The sequence below is a fragment of the Microcaecilia unicolor genome, chromosome 13, assembly GCF_901765095.1.
Source record: "Microcaecilia unicolor chromosome 13, aMicUni1.1, whole genome shotgun sequence".
Taxonomy (NCBI): domain Eukaryota; kingdom Metazoa; phylum Chordata; class Amphibia; order Gymnophiona; family Siphonopidae; genus Microcaecilia; species Microcaecilia unicolor.
In genome coordinates, this window is record NC_044043.1 from 47,515,737 (window position 1) to 47,539,100 (window position 23,364).

The 23,364-nt window shown below is 40.8% G+C and overlaps 1 protein-coding gene across 2 annotated transcripts in view; it reads left to right on the forward strand.

The window, feature by feature from the left end:
* Positions 1-23,364, forward strand: part of BCAS3 (BCAS3 microtubule associated cell migration factor) — a 1,139,946-nt gene that overhangs the window by 405,226 nt on the left and 711,356 nt on the right. For both annotated transcript variants that reach the window (XM_030222408.1, XM_030222409.1), the window contains exon 13: positions 8,965-9,058. In XM_030222408.1, coding sequence (XP_030078268.1) covers positions 8,965-9,058 — 94 coding nt within the window. The remainder of the gene's footprint in view (positions 1-8,964; positions 9,059-23,364) is intronic.

Genomic DNA, 23,364 nt, shown 5'->3' on the forward strand with positions numbered 1-23,364 from the left:
GATATCACCTCATTAATAGCAACACAAAATCGCTTCACTGCCAGATACTGTGGAGGTCTTTTACTAATAATTAGCTCATGTTCTATGCCGTAGGCCTCATTGAGGGGCATAATCGAAAGGGGCACCCAAGTTTGCCTGAGGACGTCCTTGCAGGATGTCCCGGTGAAGGGATGAGGAACCCCGTATTATCGAAACAAGATGGGCATCCATCTTTCATTTCGATAATACGGTCGGGGACATCCAAATCTTGACATTTAGGTCGTTCCTAGAGATGGTCATCCTTAGACTTGGTTGTTTCTGATTTTCAGCGATAATGGAAACTAAAGACGCCCATCTCAGAAACGACCAAATGCAAGCCCTTTGGTCATGGGAGGAGCCAGCATTCGTAGTGCACTGGTCCCCCTCACATGCCAGGACACCAACCGGGCACCCTAGGGGGCACTGCAGTGGACTTCAGAAAAAGCTCCCTTACCTTGTGTGCTCAGCCCCCCAAAACACACAACTGTACAACATTACCATAGCCCTTACGGGTGAAAGGGGCCACCGCGATGTGGGTACAGTGGGTTTCTGGTGGGTTTTGGAGGGCTCACATTTACCACCATAAGTGTAACAGGTGGGGGGGGGGGGGGTGGGCCTGGGTCCACCTGCCTGAAATGCACTGCACCCACTAAAACTGCTTCAGGGACCTGCATACTGCGCTGCGTACGTCTAGCAGTGCTATAGAAACGATAAGTAGTAGTATTAGTAAAGCCAACATGGATTTAGTGAAGGGAAATCTTGCCTCACCAATCTATTACATTTCCTTGAAGGGGTGAACAAACATATGGGTAAAGATGAGCCAGTTGATACTGTATTTCTGGATTTTCAAAAGGCATTTGACAAAGTACCTCATGAAAGACTCCAGAGGAAATTGGAGAGTCATGGGATAAGAGGTAGTATTCTATTGTGGATTAAAAACTGGTTAAAAGATAAAAAACAGAGAGTTAAATGGTCAGTATTCTTAATGGAGAAGAGTAGATAGTGGGATTCCGCAGGGGTCTGTGTTGGGACCGCTGTTTTTTTAAACATATTTATAAATGCTCTAGAGATAAGATTAACTAGTGATGTAATTAAATTTGCTGATGACATAAAGTTATTCAAAGTCGTTAAATCGCAAGAGGATTGTGAAAAATTACAAGATGACTTTACGACACTGGGAGACTGGGCATCCAAATGGCAGATGACGTTTAATGTGAGCAAGTGCAAAGTGATGCATGTAGGAAAGAGGAACCTGAAAGGATCCCTTGTGATGCAAGTTCCACATTAGGAGTCACTGACCAGGAAAGGGATCTAGGTGTCATTGTTGATGATACGTTGAACCCTCAGCTCAGTGTGCGGCTGTGGCTAAGATAGCAAATAGGATGTTAGATATTATTAGGAAAGGAATGGAAAACAAAATTGAGGATGTTATAATGCCTTTGTTTCACTCTATGGTGCGACCGCACCTCGAATACTGTGTGCAGTTCTGGTCACCGCGTTTCAAAAAAGATGTAGTGGAATTAAAAAAAGGTACAGAGGAGGGTGACCAAAATGTTAAAGGGGATGGGAAAACTTCCCTATGAGGAAAGGCTAAAGTGGCTAGGGCTCTTCAGCTTGGAGAAAAGATGGCTGAGGGGAGATACGATAGAAGTGTATAAAGTAATGAGTGGAGTGGAATGGGTAGACGTGAATCATTGGTTTAGTCTTTCCAAAAATACTAGGACTAGGGGGCACACAAAGAATCTACAAAGTAGTAAATTTAAAATAAATCAGAGAAAATACTTCTTCACTCAACGTGTAATTAAACTCTGGAATTTGCTGCCAGAGAATGTGATAAAAGCAGCTAATGGGATTTAAGTGCATGCTAAATCAACTTAACGTGTATAGCAGACTGAGAGGAGTGGCAAGATGGCAGTGTGACTTCCTTGACATTTGGCAGTTCTTTGCTGTTAGACTTTTTCTTGAAATTAGTTACCTATAATTATACCGCATACAAAATGAAAATAGGTTGTCAGAGAGCAGTTCCCTTGTCGACCCAAACATCATCTCCTGTCCAACAGAAGCTAGACCGCTATGCCGTGAGATCTTCATCTCCAAGACCTGGAGAGTTGTGCCCTGCTGTGATCTCAGATGAGGAGAGTCTTTGATCTTGGAGCCAGACTCTGGGAGTCAACACACTTCCATGTCTAGCGGCATCAGCGGTAAAGAGCACAGAGCCCCTGGAAGCAGAAGTCACAGCCTAGGATGATTCTGGCAAGGGTACAGTGTCTGCTGAAGGGGAGAGTGAAGGGACTGCAGGTTTTTTTTTCCCTCCATGGTGGTGACACTGGAGCATATCTGGAAGGATTTTGCAATGCTTAGAAGCCACAGCCATTAAATCAATGGAAGAGGTAAAGTTGGGGAATTGACTAAAACTGTAGAGAGAGTGAAATTGGTTTATGCTAATTAGTTCCACCAAATTAAAGAAGATATCAAGACTCTTCAAGAATTTAACATAACAGCTGTAAAGGATAAAATGTTTCTTCATAGGAAAATAGAACAAATTGAAAACTATAATAGGAGATTGAATTTCTGTTTGTTAAATTTTACTGAACTCCCTGGTATACAACTTAAAGAATTGTTTAAGCAGTGTTTGATTGAAAGATTCTTAGATTTGCCCTGGAAGCTATTCTCCTTATGAATAAGATATTCTTCATTCCTAATGCTGCAAGAGATATTCCAGGAGGAAAACCAGAAAAGCAAAATAAGGAAGATGAACTTGATTTGAATAACTTATCAGCACTTTTGGAAGAATCTATAGCGGAATCCATTGAGAGGTCCACTTTGATGGTGTCCTTTGTGATTTGAATGCTATAATGAGTTTCTATTTTCGTAATAATCTGGATTTATCCAGATGTGACAAAAACTACTCAGGAGAGGAGAAAGGCTTTCCTAGCCATTATACAAGAAACTAAAGATCGAACTAAGTATGTATTTTTTGTTCCTTATCAATTAAGAACCTTTCTAGATATGAAGAAAATCTCAGCTAAGAAGATCTAAGTTTGACATTATAATTATAGTTGAGCCAGTTTTCACTTTAAGCCTTTGATACATATTAGTTTTGCCTTAATTATAATCTCATTATTTTTCTTTACAACCCCTCCCCCCCAATGTGTTAGAAGATTGTTGTCTAATGAGGAAGGCTTTAGGTACACATCTTAGGTTAATTATTCTTTACTTTTTCCCTTTCTGTTTTACTTTAATAAGTGAATGCCTGTGTTGTGTTTGTTGTTAAAATTATTTTAAAAAATGCATGTGGCAGCACAGTTAGCAGTAGTCCTTTGGGGCTAATTTCCTTCTCGATAGGGAACAGACTAGAGGGCTAGGATTGGAGGAGGGCTGACCATAGGTGCTAAACCTAATGATACTGGTTCCCTCTCCCTGCACCTCCCCCCCAAGTCCTTGTGAGGGTTATGACTGCAGTGCCTACTTTTATCCTCCCCTACTCTTGGGAGGGGGCAAGGGGTATGTTCTCTGAGTGCTGGCTGATTAAGTTTTTGGAAGAGGAAGTAGAAAAAAGAAAATTAAAGAAAACCTTCAGTGCAGTCTCTTTCCAGCCTGCTTCCTGGTCTGCTTTGGTGTTGTGTTGGAGTGGTACCCAGTCAGGGGGTCACAAGTGATCACACTCCCCCTCTCTTTTTTTTTCTGTTTCTTTCCAGGATGTCTGGGTAAGAAAAGGGAGATGAGTCATTGCAGTTCAGCATGTGTGCTGGTATATTTGGCCTGGCCTGGGTGCAGACAGTTAAGCAGGCACCAACTAGATGAATGCAGTCTGCTTTCCCTCCACTTGGTTCCAGCATGTCTGGAAATAAAGGCAGCTAAGTCATAGCAGTTCAGCGTGTCAGTGGTGTATTTGGCCTGGCCTAAGAGTAGGCAGATAAAACAAAGACCTTGTTTTTAACAGTCTTTATTTATTAACTCAAAGTTCCAAGGAATTCAACAGCAGAGAAAGGCGGAGCTGTGGTGGTCATGAACACAAGGAAATTTATAGACAGTTTGGAGACCACACTTTTTACCCCAAGTTGTGAGGAGACCCCACCGAAGAGATCAGAATTGAGATTGACTCCTTAATGAAGGTAGCGGAGGAAAATGGATTTCTGACTACTCATGAAATTGAATTTTTGCAAGTCAAGAACCTAGTCACACCAGTTACTTACATCCTCCCTAGGAAACACAAGTCATTGACCAATCCCCCTTGCAGACCAGTCGTTGCAACGATTGGTCCAGTTTTAGAACCATTGAATATCTCATCTCAGGCTGGAAGTCATTTTGTCGCCCTCTTCTCCTGTGTTGTTTCTGAAAATTACCTCCTATATTAGGGACTCTGCTGACATCATCAACACTTTGAAAGAGATACTGGTGGCAGGTGAGATTCTTCTTGTCACGTTAGACATTGAGTCACTGTGCCCAAATATTCCACAAAATGAAGCTGCTAAAGTAATAAGAGATGCATTGATAAAGGAACATGTTTATTCTCGCATACCAGTGGAATTTATTGTTGAACTAGCAGCTATAGCTTTGAAGAGGAACTTTTTCTCTTTTGATGGAACTTTTTATCAACAAGGGAAAGGCAGCACTATGGGGGCGACAATGGCACCCTTGGTTGCTAATCTTTATGTGGCAGCATTTTAGCAAACATTTTTTTAAACAGGAACCATGGAAATGAGCAGATTATTTTATGGAGACAATATATTGACAACATCATCATAATCTGGATTTAATATTAACCTCAAGTTTCAAATGTCCTTTGACAAAAAATGTGTTGCTTTTTTAGATACTTGTATTATTTATGAAGATGGCACTTTCTACAGTGATCTATGTAGGAAACCAACAGATTTGAACAAGTATTTGGATTTTAGAAGCTGTCATAATCGCATGTTGAAGATGAACCTACCATACTGCCAGTTTTTGAGATGCAAATGACTGTACTCAAAGACTTTTTTCAAGAAGCAGGCAACTGAGATAACGTGTAAGTTTCAGTTTAAAGGATACTCTTTTGAAGCCATCAATAAAAGGTATAATAGAGCTGTTAATGCAGGTAGAGATGTGCTACTCAAGCCAAAAACAAGGGAACCTAACAAAGTGGTATATGCTCTGCCATTTACACATTATCAAAAGATTTATTAAGATTTTGTGTAAATACTGGCACATCATCATCATCCAGGGGATAGATCAATCTATATAGATTCTTGAAAAAAAAAAAATAGATCGCTATAAAAAAGAAAAAATAAACGGGTGGATCGATGACGACGTGATTAACAACACTAAAATGCTGGAACAAGTTTCCTAGAAGGTGTATGTTATCTATTATACTCTGAGAATCCCCGTTTATCACATAATGTGGATTTATGAATGCATATCTTAAAGGGTGATAGCATTGATTATCTGTGAATATCATAAGATGCAGGGCTGTGCCTAGGGTCTTTGGTGCCCCCCTGCAGACTATCAGTTGGCACGCCCCCCCCCCTCCATCTAGCAGAGCAGGAACAGAAGGGAGCAGGCAAGTAAGCCGGACCTCAGGAAAAAATAGCACTGTATGTATCCCTCATTGATAAGTCTCTGACTCTAAAGTTTAGCAATTTCATTAAAGCAAAATGTATTTTCATAACACTTCAAAGATTTCCAACTCAAAATAGGAATGCTAATTCAAAATGTGAGCAAAGTCCTCTTAGTTTCCAAAGATTCTTTTTCTAATCTCCTTTGCACCAAAGGATATAATTCAGATCAAACATTTATCTCTGATCAACTATCTCAGATCAAATATTTATTTCAGATCAAATATTAAGGTTTCCTTGCTTACAGTCACTTAAATCTACCTAGCCTTTATATAGCTTATAGGATTTAAACAGTCTTAAACGGAAATTCACCCTTTTCTATTCTTCATAAACTTCAAGTAATCCTGAAATATTCAGATCCTTTTCTCACTAGAGAAACTTCAATCTCCACCAACCTCTTTTCATTCATATTTTCTCATTTACCACATAATCAGGCACTCTTTTATAATTTCAGTCAACACACACAGGAACTCACAGCTGCACGGCCCTGATAAGATGCAGTGTTTAAGATAATTTGAACATATGGTTTATGCACCACAATTTCCACACTAGATAATACAGGTCCCCTGAATTAGTCTCTTTTAAAGATAACATGATTGCTGGTTGGCATGTATAGAAGTGGAGTTTGGATGGAGCATTGGCAGCATTGAAAACATCAAGCATAGATTGTAAAATATGCTAATCTTATACATGCACTTGTGTAATCTAGGCATGTACTTGAATAATCTAGGTGGAGGCAAGTGTAAATGTCTGCTTCTGCAAAGTAGGTATGATTTCTGCCATTTGCCCTAGTATTTTATAAATCACATAGACATCTACGTGCCCTAAAAGTACCCTCTTAAGGTTCAACTGGAAAACTCAGTGGACCAACCCTAGCAAAGATGTGATGCCCTCCATCCTTTCCTTGTCCTCTACAAAGCATCTGCTTCATCCCCTTTGTCACTTACTTGTTTAATGCACCCTATAGTTTATTAAGTTTTGTGTTGTCAGGCTGGTTTTAAATGTTTTGTTTATGCAGATGATATTACTGTATTTCTTTCAATTTTCTCTTCTGATTGTGATGTTTCCGACAGAATAGTTTGTTGTATTAAGCTACTGGAGACGTGGATTAGCTCACATTTTTGAAAATTAAACACAAATAAGACAAAGTTTCTTATGATTGGACAACCAACAGAAATTTGGAATAATAATATTAGGTTAATTAATCTCAGGTATTAGATTTGAATCCAGTATGAAGACACTGGGAGTTATATTAACAAATACTTCAAATCCAGAACAGCAGATAAATGCTTTAGTGAAAAAAAAAACTTTTTTTATGTTGAGAAAACTAAGGAGAATTAGGAACTGTTTAGATTCATCTGCTTTTAAAATTATCTTATTCTTGGACAGTTAAATTATTGTAATACAATTTATCTGGGATGTTCCAAATTTTCATTGAAGAAAATTCAAACTATTTAAAACACAGCTGCTCAATTAATTTTGAAGGCCCATAAGTCTGAAAGAATAACACCTTTACTAAGGTCATTGCACTGGCTTCCTATAGAGGCCCTGTATCAAATTTAAATTGTGCACTATGATTTTTAATATATTGTATTATTATAATTTATTTTAATAGTGTATTATATTGTTTTACTAGTAAAAAAAGACCCGTTTCTGATGCAAATGAAACGGGGGCTAGCAAGGTTTTCTTCAGAGTGTGCATGTGGGAGTGTCCCTGCCCTCTGCCCTCTCTCCCTCCCCCTCCCCCCTCCCCCCTGGGAGTCCAGTCCTTCAGTGTTAAGTTTCCTGCTGTGCTGTGTTTGTGTTACAGAGAGAGTGAGGGCATCTCTCTCTTCCCCCCTCTGAGTCCTTCACTGTTACAGAGAGAGGGATTTCGTGCTGTGCTGTTTTCCTTCACTCATGGGGAAACCGGATATCTCTGTCGCTTCACACTTCCGGCTGGAGGCTTCATAGAACGTTGGGGTTGCCTTTTATATATATATATATAGATAGATAGATAAGCTAGAAATAATTGGCTTTCCATTATGGCTAGGAATCCATTACTGCTTCAGTTTCCAAATCCAAAGGGTCTCTGTTCTAAAGTCGATTTTTTTCCTTCTTGTTTTGCTTATTTGATTGCACAGGTTTGGAATGCTCTATCTGTTCAAGTCTACTCAAATCAGAACACTACAAACTATGTTTAATTTAGAAAGCATTTGAAGGCTTTCTTTTTAAAGAAATTGTTATTGTAACCCCAGTTAAAAGCAAAACAATTTTGTTCTTCTTCAGTGATTGAACCTCTTATTAATTATGTTATCCGCATAGAACTTAAATGGTTTTGCAGAATAAAAAGCATTTTCTTTCTCCTGTAACAGGCTACCAAGGGGTTTAAGGGAAGCCAGGTCTGTAGGGAGTATAGTGCTATGTGCTTTTTGAGCTGGGGCTTTATCTCTGTTGTTCTCAGATCTCTTTTTTTTCTTTACCAGTCTGGGAGTAAAAAAATTTCACTCTCACTCAAAGAAAATACTCCAGTCCAGAGAGTTATGCAAAAATTACCAAGGTTTACTGACACAATCCTGCAAAAGGTAGTTCAGTTGTTCCTCGGTGCCAATAGTCAATTTATAATCAACATAATGTAAAATGCAAATTATAATCCAAAGCAATTTAGGGATATGGTGTATCTTAAAGGCAATTTATAATCCTACAGTATGTACATATTTACAGCTCCTCCTCAAATAGCATTACAATCTAACCTGTTCTAGTTAGCCTGATTTAAATAGTTCTTCAAAGTGGATTCACTAAGCGACGAAAAACCAGAGAGCTAGCTGTGCACCAAACTGTTCTGGATTTATGGCAATTCGTTTACAGATAATGAGGTTTCCTTCAGGTTGTTCTATACCACTTTAGTATTAAAACTGTGCAGTGTGTTTGACATATTTCAAAACATACATACATAGGGGCCCTTTTACTAAACTGCACTAAAAAGTGGCCTGTGCTGTGATTAGCGCGTGGGTTTCCTGCACACTGAGACCACTTGTAACACGGCTATAAAATGGCTGCATTTTCCATTTCTTCAATTAATGGCCATTTGCTAATTTCCCAGTTAGGGCGGCAGCCCTTACCGACACCTATTTTCTAGGCAGTAAGAGCTCCTATGCCAATCCTGCACTAATCGGTTAGTGCGCCGCAAAATAGCGCTTACCGCAGCTTAGTAAAAGGGCTCCTTTATGATCCAATTTTGTGATTTTCTTGTTGTTCATGGGCTACTGACTAGGTAAATGTGTTCCTGTTTCCTGATAGTACAGGATGATTCACAATCATAAGGTTAAATTTGGTCTAATTGGACGTTTCATATCTCATTCCTGTCTTGCAGGTATTGGTCAGTGAGGACTCAGATAGTGATGGTATTGTAGCACACTTCCCCGCCCATGAAAAGCCAATTTGCAGCATGGCTTTTAATCCCAGTGGTAAGTGTATTTGTGAGGAAAGAATTTGCTGTGTGTCATTGAGATGACATGATTGCACTTTTGTATTGTTTCTTTAGGAGGTTGTCTGGTGCTGAACTGTCAGATAATGACTCGCTTTCTTTAGTGTCATATTTTGTTGTTACAAGATACCTTAAATTTCAGGATGTCTTTCCTTGGACTGGTCTGCAATTACATCTTGGTCTTTCTACCTGGTTTGTGCAGAGTTTCACTGCTCACATTTTGATATCTTAACAGCTGTTGGATTATATCTGGAACGCTGTGACTTATTCTGACCCATAATAACTGTCTTAACTGTTTCATTGCTCACCCAAAGTGTAATTAGAAAAAAAAACATAACTTTTTTTTTGTTCTTTCAGTTTTTGCTGCTCCTTTGGTTTTCCAGTTTGATCAGAATCTGTCTTAACAGTCCAAAAGCACTTTGGACTAGATTTCACAGCATTATTCTATAAACAGCACTCCTAGTTGGGTGGCATTTATAGAATAGCGCTTGGATCCAACCCAAGGATTTACACCTACTGATACCTGGTATAAATCCTCACTCGTAAATTAGGCACGGATCCCCCAAATACTATGCGTACCTTTAATGAATGTCACTGATCTGCCCATGCCCCTCCAATGGCCACACCCCTTTTCAGTTACATGCTATAAAATTTATGCCTGCATCTTTATAGAATAGCGCTTAGCAAGATGACTGGTGAAATGCAAATTGTTGCCATTTAATGCCAATAATTGATAGCTCTCAAAATTTGTTGCTAATTGGCTCGTTGCTCAATTTTGCGTGTGCAAATTGGGCACATACCCAAATTTGCACATGCAACTTTGGGCGCCATTTATAGAATGCAGAGTTCCCTCCCCCCCCTCCAATTTTTTCTCTATTCCATCTAACCCAGTCTTTTATATTGTCAAATCAGGCTGGCATTAGCTTCCATTTGCTAGCACTTTCAGCACTTTATATGTAGCAGTCAATCGATACTTAGTACTTTTACATGAGGTTTAACTCAGAAATGTTTTTTTGAGCCTTAGGATTCTTTAAGTCTTTACCATACATTTAATTGAAACTCTTAAAGCTTAAAACTGTTAATATGACAAGTTTAAACTTGTGATGGTTTCATTACAGTTTATTATTGCAAGGGATATAAATTGAAGCCTGATAATATTTTGCTTAGCTGCATAACAAAGTAAATAAAAATATAAAATTAGGGAGAAGTGAGATCTTTATTGCTACTGAGTGCTAAAACACCAGATTGGCATAAGATGGGTAGATGCTGGTGTGGAGATCTGCTGGGACTGATGTCAGCACAAGAGTACCTGGAGGTATTTAAGCTGCGTTGCCTGCAGCGTGCAGTCATAGGTACGTGCCTGAAAGTATGTGCCCTCCTTTGGAGCTCCACCGGAGCCTCACTAGATTAGTGTTGGAATAATATCAGATTCAAGTTGTAGTTAATTGAGAGTCCTGCTGAAATCATCTGTAATTGTGTTGAACTATTTTGGAATCACCTTGGAAGTGAGAGGGTATTAAGGGAACTTAGGGAAGTTCTGGCAGATCCACTGTCTGGCCTTTTCAGTGCTTTTTAGAGTTAGGGAGGTAAGACATGGTTCCTTTCCACAAAAGTATGAAAGTAAGGTAGAGGCTGTAAACTACAGGCTGGTTAGTCTGACCTTGATGGTGAATAAATTAATAGAATCACTATTAAAACAGAAGGTAGTGCAGTTTCTAGAATCAATAGATTACAAGATCCAAGGCTATATGGTTTTATTTAAAGGTAGGTCTTGTCAGACAGATCTTATCAATTTCTTTGACTGGATCACTAGAGAGTTGGAGTGTAGTAATTATGGTATACTTGGATTTCAGCAAAGCTTTGATACTTTTCCACATAGGTGGCATAAATAAACTGAATGCTCTTGGAATGGATCCTGAAATGACTGACTGGGTTAGAAAGTGGTTTGAGTGAGAGGTGACAGAGGGTAGTGGTCAATGAAGTTCATTCAGAAGAAAGGGATTGTAACCTGATCTCACCACTCACACAGTTCTAGGGGCATCAGCTAGCTCATCGTGGGTCAGGGGAACTCCGAGACCAGGGCCACAAAGATAAACTCACTTCTGAGTTGGGTGCAGGCCAGGGCCAGATAAAAATCCAGAAGGGCGTAGCTTTTTGAGCTGGGGCTTTATCTCTGTTATTCTCTGCCTCTTTTTTGTTTCTTTACCAGTCTTGGGAGTAAATAAATTTCACTCTTACTCAAAGAAGACTCTGGTCCAGAGAGTTATGCAAACTTTACCGACACAATCCTGCAAAAGGCAGTTCAATTCTTCCTCAGTGCCAACAGTCAATTTATAATCCACAACGTAAAATGTAAATTATAATTCAAAGCAATTTAGGGATATGGTGTATCTTCTGTGATAAAGTCACATCCAGGATAGTTGGGTTAAGGCAGTTTCAGTCTGAACTACAAGTCCCAGAAGGCATTGCAGGCAAGGAGCCAGGGGGTGAGATGAGGAACCCGGACTGGACTTCTGCAATAGGGGAAGACAAAGGAATAAGCTGACAGGATGTGTAGATTGGCTGCCCTAGGGGGAAAGAGAGCTAGGAAACCCTGTGTGCAGTAGCTCCTCATTAGGCTCATGTTCAACTCAGCTGGTATGGGTGTGTAGAGAAGCTAATGAGTGGAGAATGATTGGTTGTGAAGGCAGAAGCCAGGGATTGATTAGGCAGGTGGGAAGGAGTCTCAGCAATTCAGTTCAGGGAGAGCAGCAAGGAAGGCGAGAAGCAGTTGCAGGCTGGAAACCCTTGGGCAGGGAGGTCCCTAAAATACTGAAGTATTGGAAGTATTTGCAGGCTGAAAATCCTTGGGTAAGAAGAAGTCCCTAAAGTATTGACCTTACTAGTGAAGCTGTTGCAGGGGGAATCCCTTGGGTGTGAGAAGTCCCTAAAATATGGCGCTCATTATGAGGGTGAAGAGAATAGAAGTATAACTGCTGCTTGGTGATTTAACTATGATGATGAATTGAATGGACTGCTGCTGTTTGGAATTGAACTAATGTTTATGGTGCACTGGATAAAGAGCCTAGACTGAAGCCGACTGTAGCCTATATTGAATCCTGACATGTGCTAAGAGCCTTCTGCTTAAAGGGGACTACTGGCCACACACTTTCAGGTGGCTTATAGGTGCTTAGGATTGAAGGTGAATGCTGCTGTTGGAACTGTGTACTAGAAACCTGCATGGAATAAAGTCCTTGAGTTTGAAGTTATTGGTGGATATCTGTTTCTTCATTGTACCAGGAGCCTGTGGTTAGAGGAGATTGTTCTATCTCTGGCTGCACTTCTCAAAGGCAATTTATAATCCTACAGTATATACATATTTACAGCTCTTCCTGTCCATACCCATCCCTTCTGGGTGAAACAATCTAAGGCTGTGCCTGCAGCACTTGTGCAGCAAGCAGATCATTCTGTTGGACCAGACCTCCCTGGTCTGTTCACTCCTCTCCTCCAAAGGAATACTTTTCTGGGCTACCACCTTTGGCTCTGAACAGCTCTGGGATCACGTATTTTTCACCTGAGGCACTCCTCATGGTTAATGCTAGAATTAGACGAAACCACCTCTTTGGTCAGTCTTAGTTTCTTGAACCCATCCAGGCCTCCCCCTGTCCTCCAAGGGTTCCAGACAACCAAAGACCTCGTTCACTCCCCATCAATAACATTTATTACCAATAACAAGAAAGATTTCCTTCTGCAACTTACCAAGGACCCTCCTGTACCCCCGTCCCCTTTATCACCCACAACTCCAGAACCATCCCCTCAGAGGCTGGAGCATTCTCTCAGATGACTCTTAGTAATCCCCATTATAATGGGGGATTACAGGATATTTCCAGTAGTGTGTCTTGGGGATCAGTTTTTGATCCTATTCTTTTCAATATTTTTGTAAGCAATATTGTAGATGGGCTGCTGGAAAAGTTTCTCTTCTTTGTAGATGCCTGCAACAAGGTAGACATCCTAGAAGATGTGGATTGCATGACAAGGAATTAAACAAAGCTTTAGGATTAGTGCAGAATTTTGAACTGTTCCTTGTGTTTTGCATCCTAAAAGTATGACCTAATACTGAATTGGAAAGCAAATATGAATACTAATACATGATACACAATTTTGCTTAAATTGACTATGAAGAATACAATTACCAGATCAAATATATATTAGAAAATAAACCTCAACTGCCCAGGGGAGACTATACTGCCTCACATCCTAAAAAGGCTACTATCACAGATTTCAATGGAAAAAAGACCTGGAACCCAAGAGCAATAGAAAACAACTCCTGAAGGAGAAAAAACTATTGCTCCCCCCAAAAACTGGGCACTACAGGTAAAAAGGGTAACTAATTATTTCAGTAGTCAGTCTCAAGCTTTTGAAACACTCTGATATCCTCCTGATGCAGCTATTGTGAAACAAAGGGAACCCTTGTCTTGAATTTGCTTCTACTGTGGCACATCATTTGGACTTTTTGGAGTTGAAGATTAAAACCTCTCTGAACATAGTGGAACTTGGTTCTTCAGATAAGTCATTTTGATTTATTGTGAACAGTATTACTAACTCGAGTTGATGATGTCATTTTTTGGCCTCACATTTTTGATTGACTATTGAAATAATTAGTTACTGTGTGACCTGTAGTGCCCTTTTTTTGGGGTGGGGGGGGGGGGGGAGCAATAGTTTTATTCTCCTTGGGGAAATGTTTTCTATTGCTCTTGGGTTCTGGGTCTTTTTTCCATTGAAACCTGTGATAACAGCCTTTATAGGAGGTGAAGAAGTGTTCCTACTGGGCAGTTGAGATTTATTTTCTAGTATATTATTTGGTCTGGTAACTGTATAATTCATAGCCAATTTAAGTAAATTGTGTATTGTATATTAGTTCTTCACTGCCATAACCTGCATGCACCAAAATGATTAATATGGGTCTGTAGATTGGAGTCTTGGTTCCCCAGCTCACTCTTCTGCTTAGAGCAGTGCTGAGTGAGCTGAAATATTGCAGTTTCTTCTTAGTTTTCTGCCTTTTTTGATGACTACACCATGTTACTGTCATCTTAAATCATCTAGAGACATATTTTCAAAGCACTTAGCCTTCCAAAGTTCCATAGATTTCTATGGAACTTTGGAAGGCTAAGTGCTTTGAAAATATGCCTCCTAGTCTTTCCACCTACAGGCACGTAGGGCTTATCAGACATCCTCCACCATAGCGATCTTCTTGGTGACACTTTCAGTAGTGAAATCATTTTCCAGAGAAAAGGACCACTGTTATTTGATAGTCTGAGATTTGAGCTCATTAATAAAATCCCTGAAGTGTTGTTTCTGCTTTACGATTGCATCATCTAGGTCTGCATAGGGAACTACAAACATAAATTCACATTAATGATCTAAACATTATTTTCACCCTATACTAGAATATAATTAAATATTTGTACAGCTTCAGTTTCAAAACTTAAATTCAATTACTCACATAAATACAATTCATTGTTACCAACAATGTCAGGTACTATCCCTGAGCAGGTAGTGTCTGGAACCCTCCTTGCTCTCCAAACCAAACAGCTGCCCGACACCTTACTCTGTTTAAATACCCAAGGGGAACCTCCCCATTGGTTCCCATGCAGCCAATAAGATAGAGAGAGGGAAAGGGACTCATAATAGCTGGATACACCCAAGATTATTTAAAGGGGCCATTACTCTCAGGGAATTCTGGCCCCACATTTCATAACCATTCAACCTCTCTATTTAAACCCAGAGGGTAAACAGTATCCCACATATAAATAAACCGTTGTTCCTTCCTAGTCAAAATATCACTCAAATTTCCACCCCTCTGTAATTTAATTTGAAGGATCACTGTATATTTCAAATCTACAATCTGATGATGAAACTCACTCCAATGCTCACTCAGAGGAGCTTCCCTTTTACAGGTACGAATGTTACTAATATGTTCCCCAATGCGTATTTTAATCTTCCTCTTCGTGTGCCCTATATAATAAAGCCCACATGGACACCATATACAGTACACAACTCCAGCTGAATTGCAATCAGTCCTGCTATGCATGTAAAAATTCCGGTGATTATTATTGGGTACGCTAATTTTGTTACCCTCATAAACATGCTGACAGTATATACAGGATCCACATTTAAAATGTCCCGGTTGATTATGCCATTCCGGACACCGACCAGATAACATCTCTCCCAAATTGCGCCCTCTCTTATACGCAAAACAAGGGCGATCTACCAAGGGTGCATGTACTTGAAGAACATGCCAGTGTTTACATATTAATTGTCAGATCAAGCTGGACATATTTGAAAAAGGAAGTACACAAACCAGAGGATAAGGGTTGTCTTGATCCTTAGATTGTAATAGCCATTGACGTTCCGCATTGGAAGCCCTTTTATAAGCCTTCCGGATAACCTTGTCGGGATATCCACGCTGAAAAAAGCGCTGGCACATAGCTGCTGCTTGTTTTTTGTAATCTTTCTTATCTGTGCAGATGCGTTTTAATCGCAAAAACTGACCGGAAGGAATATTATCCCGTAAGTGTCTGGGATGAAAACTTGAGTAGTGGAGCACCATATTGCTATCAGTCTCTTTCCTGTAAATTGAAGTACATAATTTTCCTTCCTGTAACATAATACTCACATCAAGAAAACTGATAACAGAAGAATGCCAAGTAGCTGTAAATCTCATATGTGCATTCGCACTATTGAGAAACGACACAAAACGCTGGAAATCTTCCTCAGTTCCATCCCAAATAATGAGGATGTCGTCAATATAACGCTTCCATACCAAAACCTTACCTATCATAGGGGCAGTATATACATATTCATTTTCAAAGTTAGTCATGTAAAGGCAAGCAATAGACGGAGCGACTGTAGCGCCCATGGCCACTCCCTTGATCTGATGGTAATATGTATCTTCAAAACAAAAATAGTTATTTTTGACGACAAGCTCACTCATATGATTCAGTAACAGAATTTTCTCATATGAAAGACGCAAAGGTGATAAATATTTACCTATAATCCCCAACGCGTCTGACTGAGGAATGTTCGTGTACAAAGCCACTACATCTAAGGTGGCTAGAAGTACTGATTTGGTAGTAGGGATGCTAATCTGATCAAGAATTTCCAGCAAATGAGCCGTATCCCTTACATAAGATCGTGCTTCTTCTACATATGGTTTAATATAGTGATCCACATACTCAGAAAGAGGCTCCAACACTGAGCCACAACCAGACACAATCGGTCGACCAGGCGGAGCAATCAGCGACTTATGAATCTTCGGGAGGAAATAAATATGAGGGGCACGTGGGTACTCCCGATATAGATATTTAAATTCCCTGTGGGTGATAGTACCAGCTGCAGTGGCCTCCGTAAGCATGGACAAAACTTCCTTTTTAATCTGAAGGGTAGGGTCAGCAGGCAACACTTGATAATGAGCTCTATTTGACAACTGAGCTAGTGCTTCCTGGAGATACTGAGATTTGTCCTGAACAACAACTGCCCCTCCCTTGTCAGCTCGTTTTATGACAAGGGAGGTATCTGCAAGTAAATCTGCAAGGGCTTTCCTTTGATCTCTACTCAAATTCCGCCCATTCCTCCTATTATTTTGTTTAGTCTCCTGGAGAGCAAGTTCTCTTAAAACCAATCTTTCAAAAGCCACAATAGAGGCATCAGGAATTTTGGTAGAATATTTATATTTGAGGACTTGGGTAGTCTATATGTTTTTTTCTTCCGGTTGAGTAGTAAGGAATTAAAATATGCCTTTTTCGAGCCAAACCACTTAAGGACATTTCTGGACTCAAAAAAACCATATAGCTGAATGACGGGGACAAATGAATCAGCGATAAATTAAAGATATTGGGATAAAGAACAGGACTATGCCAATTCGGACTTCAATTAAAGTAGTATTTTCTTCTAAGTTAACAATCTCCTTAATTGTGTTTTCGTACCACTCCCCCCATGAGTTTTTGTGGTCTAAGGAAGACCAAAAAAAATATTTTGTGATAATTCTGTTTGAATTTTCTTTTCTTTTTCTTCTAATAATTTCTCTGTATTGCCTTACAAACTAGTATTTGTTTGTAATAATTGAAATTTAATAAATAAATTTAATAAAAAAAATAGCAGGCCTATTTCTACAGATTGTCAGAGTTCTAACCCCATGTAGCCATCTTTTTCCATTTTTCATTCTCCCCCTTAGTCTTTTTCTGGTATCATATCTCTGGTGACTCCATCACAGGTTCCTTACCTCAACTTGCTAGGCTTGCAAAGTTAGGGCTTGACAAGACTCTCTGTTATGTGTATCTGTATAGTGTTGTGTACTGTATATGTGGTATTATGTATTAATAAGCAGTTGTTTTGCAGTTCTTTTAAGCTTTTTGCATGGTGCTATATCTTAATACTTGAATCCTGCTATTCTTATAGGAGGATTCAGTATGTTAATGAAGACATAGTATTGTCATTTTTCAGCAGCTTTTATTAAGGAAATGTAAAAGTGTTAGATCTTTTCTTGACAACTGTTTCTTTTTAACCAGGGTTCATATGGGAATGGAGAAAAGTAGCATTGGAGATCAGTTTTTAAAAGATGTACATTAGATGATAACCTTTTCATTACATTAACTGAACAGACAAGCTTTTGAAAGCTATACTTCTTTTATTAGATTAAAGCAAAATCTGAAAGTGAAATCAGTAATTTCACTTGAACTAATGACCAGTGTATTAGGAATTAGTAAAGTGAGACTGGTTGGAGGGATGGTGGTTAAATGCTTCAATGATACAACTCTAGGGTCTGCCCTTTCCCACTCATTTGTGTGATATGGGGCCATGACCACTTAACACCTTCAAGGATCAGAAAACAATAAAGACTTTTTTTTTGCCCCTTAGAGATGAAGAATGCTTTCCAACTTGTTAATTGATCTTGTCCAGCCAATGGCAGCATCTTCATTCAGTTATTGTGCAGTGACATAGAGGTTTTGTGATTCAGTGCCTGTGACTCAGGGAAGTACTTGGATGACTGGTCCAAACTTATGAGTTGGAAGACCATGGGATTCTCTTACATTTCAAAGGCACAAAAGCAGCGCTTACCATTTATAATGTCATTTAATGACAGCTTTTAAAAGGGTTTGTTTGGTTACATTAAAATATATGTATTTTTTTATAGTACACAAAGAGGAGCATTTTCTATATGCACACTTTGAACATTTTGCGCTAAATGTCCCAAATCTGAATTGGGTCCATTCAAGTACTGTTCCTTCAATATATGATTAAAGACTTTAACCCCCATTTTTTGGAGGCCCTTGGTGCTTTTTGTTTTGTGGCTTGGCTTTTTGTTTGTGCTTTGCTCCCTCTCTCTGTTATACCCAAATCTGAATTGGAAATATAGACATTTTAGAAACTGCAAAACGTCTATCTTTTTTTTTTTTTTTTTTTAGAAAATGGCCACATGCTAGATGGTTTTGTGCTCTGTGTGTTTATCTTTTTGGTCCATTCTTGGGGTGGGGGGGGGGGGGGGGTGGGGGGCGGAGTCCACTTGCAAAACACATAAAATTAAGCCAGGGGTATAGGAGGAACCTGCAATCTTAATAGACTGGCCATACAGACATCCTAGGAGAGCAATGAGGCACCCACCCTAGGAGGCACTGCTGTGGATGTCATATAAAAGCTCCCAGGTACATATCTCACCATTACCCCCTTATCTTGCTTGCTGAGCCCTCCAAACCCTACCCAATACCCACTGTCCCCAACTGTATACCACTACAACAGCCCTTATGGATAAAAGGGTCACCTATATGTGGGTACAGTAGGTTTTTGGTGAGTTTTTGAGGGCTTACAGTTTCACCACAAGTGTGACAGGTATAGTGAGATACGGGCCTGGGTCCCCTTCTCTACAGTCCACTGCACAGACCACTACACTACAAGGACCTGATTGCTGGCTATAACATCTGAAGCTGTCATATGTTCGGGGTCTAAGGCAGAAAAAGCCTTTGGGGACCCGAGGCTTTAAAAACCTGAAATAAATTGAATCTACAAAGTAGTAGTAAATGAAATCAAGCTGGCTGTATTAAGTATTACAGAAGAGAATAAAGGCAAGGGTTTAAAAAGGTCTTAAGAAGGAAGAATAGTTTCATTCTTAAGGGAGTATCACAAACACTCACAACTAGGAATCTGGACGCAGTGCTCGCTTTCTTCTTATTACACTGATACATTTATACTACCATTCAGCTCCTGTGTACGTAATGCAATACACTGCCCCTTCCAAACTTGTATAAGCTAGCTCTGTGTTATCAGTGCTTTGTATATTCCTTTGTTCTGAGCTCACAAATTTGTGAACTTCTAATTTGTGATCTACTACAGGAAAAAGTGAACCACAGAGCTAACCGTGCCGTGAGCCTCTGTGTCCGTGAGACGCACCCTGTTTTTCAAGCCTCTCTTAACACATAGAAGCTGGGAAGTACTATTTGTATTCACATCTTTGGGGGGGTGGGGGGAGAGGTCAGTGACCACTGGGGGAAATAAAGGGGGTCGTCCCTGATTCCCTCCAATGGCAAGAACAAATTTCACCTTCCTTAGCATTTATTTTATTTTTTAGTTACATTTGTACCCCGCGCTTTCCCACTCATGGCAGGCTCAATGCGGCAGGCAATGGAGGGTTAAGTGACTTGCCCAGAGTCACAAGGAGCTGCCTGTGCCGGGAATCGAACTCAGTTCCTCAGTTCCCCAGGACCAAAGTCCACCACCCTAACCACTAGGCCACTCCTCCACTCCACTGTTGCTTCACTGGTCCAGAGAAGTGGGGACATATCAAAGCTTAGGACTGCAGGTGTAGGCAACATCAGGACCGCTCTAGATTCTACCTATGACAATGCATGTGCCTGCATAGAGTGGTCTTTAAGGCCCCCCAGAACTACCTTTTGCTTCAATAATTATGCCAAGCTGATAGCCTACTTAATCCAGTGACAGGTAGAGGACAGAAGTCACCTTCCCCTGACATAGCTCACTGAAGAGAACAAAGGGATGAGCTGTTCTCTGGAAGGAGTTCAGCACCTTTATTTATCAAAGCAAGATCATTTTGACATCCAACAGAGGGAGGATAGCAAAAAAAAAAAAAAACAAAAAAAAAACAACAACATAGAACTGCCTACAGAGATACCAATTCTGCAGCAAAGGAATGGTAAGGAAATCTACACCACAGAACCTGCAACTCCAAAATGTGTCTGTCCAAAAATATTGCTACCAAGAAGACAGTTTTTATGGTCAGAACCTTCAAGATCACATTTTGAAGAGGCTCAAATGGAGAGGCTGCAAAAGTGCCAAGAACCAAATTAAAATCCCACTGAAGACTGTCTGCCAAAAGGAAGGACAAATTTGCTTAACCCCTTTTAAGCAATGAAAGATATCCAGAGGCTACCCTGTTATTCAACTTCTGCAGCATACCAGGGCCACCACAAACACCCTTGAACAGACTGAGGTCCAGGCCACTCTCTAGTCCATTCTGCAAAAGATCAAGATTAAAAGAATATCAGCTTTCCATTCTGACAGGGCCCAGGCTGCACACCAAGACTCAGTCACCTGACCTGCCTATAGGTAAGCAAAGTAGATACTTGCACGCCATCAGGAAAGTGGCAGTCAACACCGCTGAATAACCTTCCTTCTCAACTTACTCCTCTCAAGAGCCAGACTATAAGCCAAAAGTGTTCTGGCTCCTCTAGGACTAGGATTCTGAGGCAGTTGCAGGGGAGGCCTTGCCAACATCCTTACCAGACTGACATTTTGCCTGCCAGGCCAGCCTGGAGCCACCAGACTAACTAGGCTGGGGTAGTTCACTGTTCTGCACAATACCTGGCCTATGAGTGACCAATGAGGAAATATATACAAGAGGCCCTCTTGAGACCACAGTTGAATCAAAGTATTAGTTCCTACCACTGTGAGCTCTTTCTGCAACTAAAGAACCAGGCCAACTTGGTGTTCTGAGATGCCACCATTAAATTGACAACTGGACCGCCCCAGTGCTTTAGAAACTGTTGTAGTGAAATTGCTTTACTTTCACTTATGATTGAGATGGCAATTAATTTTGATACTGGTAGATTAGCATTGCTCATTTCTTCAGACATATACAACTTTGATTTAGTAGATCATCATCTCATACTATCACATCTTTATGATCTGGGACTGAAAGGCCTTTTTTTGAGACCCAAATATCTTGGCTTATAGTCCAGTGTACACAGTACATTTGCAAATCTTGCTGCATTACTTTCAAGGGAAAAGGCAAGCAGAGAAAAATATAGGTGCAAATCGCTATGGGTAAATTTTGTTCCAGGGTAGTTTCCAAAGAGAACGTATGCTCATATTTTCTCTTGGAGTACTGGAGTAAGACACACATGGGTAAACGTGTCTATAGAATTTGCAGCATTGTAGGCACTGTTGAAAATTGCCTTCTTTGGCTATGATCAACTGGCTGGACATGATGTGCAGCTTTAAGAAAGGCTCACTTGATTTCAAGCATACATTTTGATTACAATAGCTAAAGTATTATCATTGAGTAGCCTGCTTTTCATTTCTTTTCAAGGTATCTATGTACCCCCTCCTCCCTTTGAACAATTTGCTACAGGCATCCAAGTTGAGGTATGCCTTATCTTCAGAAAGTAATGCATCAAAGGACTGTCTTCCAATATACCAATGCTGGTTTAGTGACTATACCTCCATCTTTTCCCACGTTCAAGATGATGCAGTGTGCTAGCAGAAGTAGTGGTAACCAAAACCATGGAGGAATATAAAAATGCTTGAGACAGGCACGGAAGTAGACTAATAGGAAGTTATAGGTGGAAAATCTGAAATAAAGGCATTTAGTTGACACACCGGTGGAGATGGTGGGTGAGTTTATGAAGAGTGAGACACAGGGCCATGCCTAGGGTCTCTGGCGCCCCCCTGCAGACTATCAGTTGTCGGCAGCGGCGCCCCTCCCCCTCCTCCCCCCCCCCCCCCCGTGAAAATGATCGCTCACCACTTGCCACACTGACAGGAATTGTCAGCAATATTCTTAGAAACAAATTGCTATACATTGCAAAATAAGATAGCAGATGTAAATTCTCAAAGTGGACATATTCCAAACACTAAAATGAAAATGAAATTATTTTTTTCTACCTTTATTGTCTGGTGACTTTCTTTTTCTGATCATGCTGGCCCAGTATCTGATTCTGCTGCTATCTGTCCTCTTAAGTCCGTTTCCAGGGCTTCCTTTCCATTTATTTCTTTCCTTTCCTCCTTTCTTCTTCATTTCTGGTCCTCAGCTTCTGCCTATTTTCTTCATCCATGTGCAGTTTTTCTCCTCTCTTCCTTTTCCCTCATTTCATCTCCTTCATCTCTCTTCCCTCCCCTCTATGTCCAGCAATTTCTCCTCTCTCCCTGAGCCCTGCCCTCCCATCCATGCTCCTCTGTCCCCTGCCCCCTCCATTCATTCCTATCCAGCAATTCCCCTCTCTCCCTGAGCCCTGCCCTCCCATCCATGATCCTCTGTCCCCCTCCATTAATCGCTATCCAGCAATTCCCTTCTCTCCCTGAGCCCTGCCCTCCCATCCATGCTCCTCTGTCCCCTCCATTCATCCCTATTCAGCAATTCCCCTCTCTCCTTGAGCCCGGCCCTCCCATACATGCTCCTCTGTCCCCTCCATTCATCCCTAATTCCCTATCCAGAAATTCCCCTCTCTCCCTGAGCCCTGCCCCTCCCATCCATGCTCCTCTGTCACCCTCCATTAATCCCTATCCAGCAATTCCCCTCTCTCCCTTCCATGACCCCCCCTCGCATCCATGCTCCTCTCTCCCCTATCCTCCCGCTCCCATGTCCCAGTTGGCCTGGCCCGCCCTCTTCTCCCCCCCCCCCCTTCGCATCCCTGCTCCTCTCTCCCCTGCCCTCTCACTCCCATTGTTCAACTGCCCGCCCTCTTCTCTCCCCCAACATCCCTTTTCTTTTTTTTTTCTTTTTAAATTTACCTCCGTGGCGGTCCAGCAGCGCAGCGTCATGAAGGAGGTGGCGCTACCGACGTCTCTAGCCTTCCCTTCGCTGTGTTCTGCCTTCTTCTGACGTCAAGGAAATGACGTCAGAAGAAGGCGGAACACAGCGAAGGGAAGACTAGAGACGTCGGGAGCGCCGCCTCCTTCATGACGCTGCGCTGCTGGACCGCCACGGAGGTAAATTTAAAAAGAAAAAAAAAGAAAAGGGATGTTGGGGGAGAGAAGAGGGCAGGCAATTGAACAATGGGAGCGGGAGGGCGAGCGAGG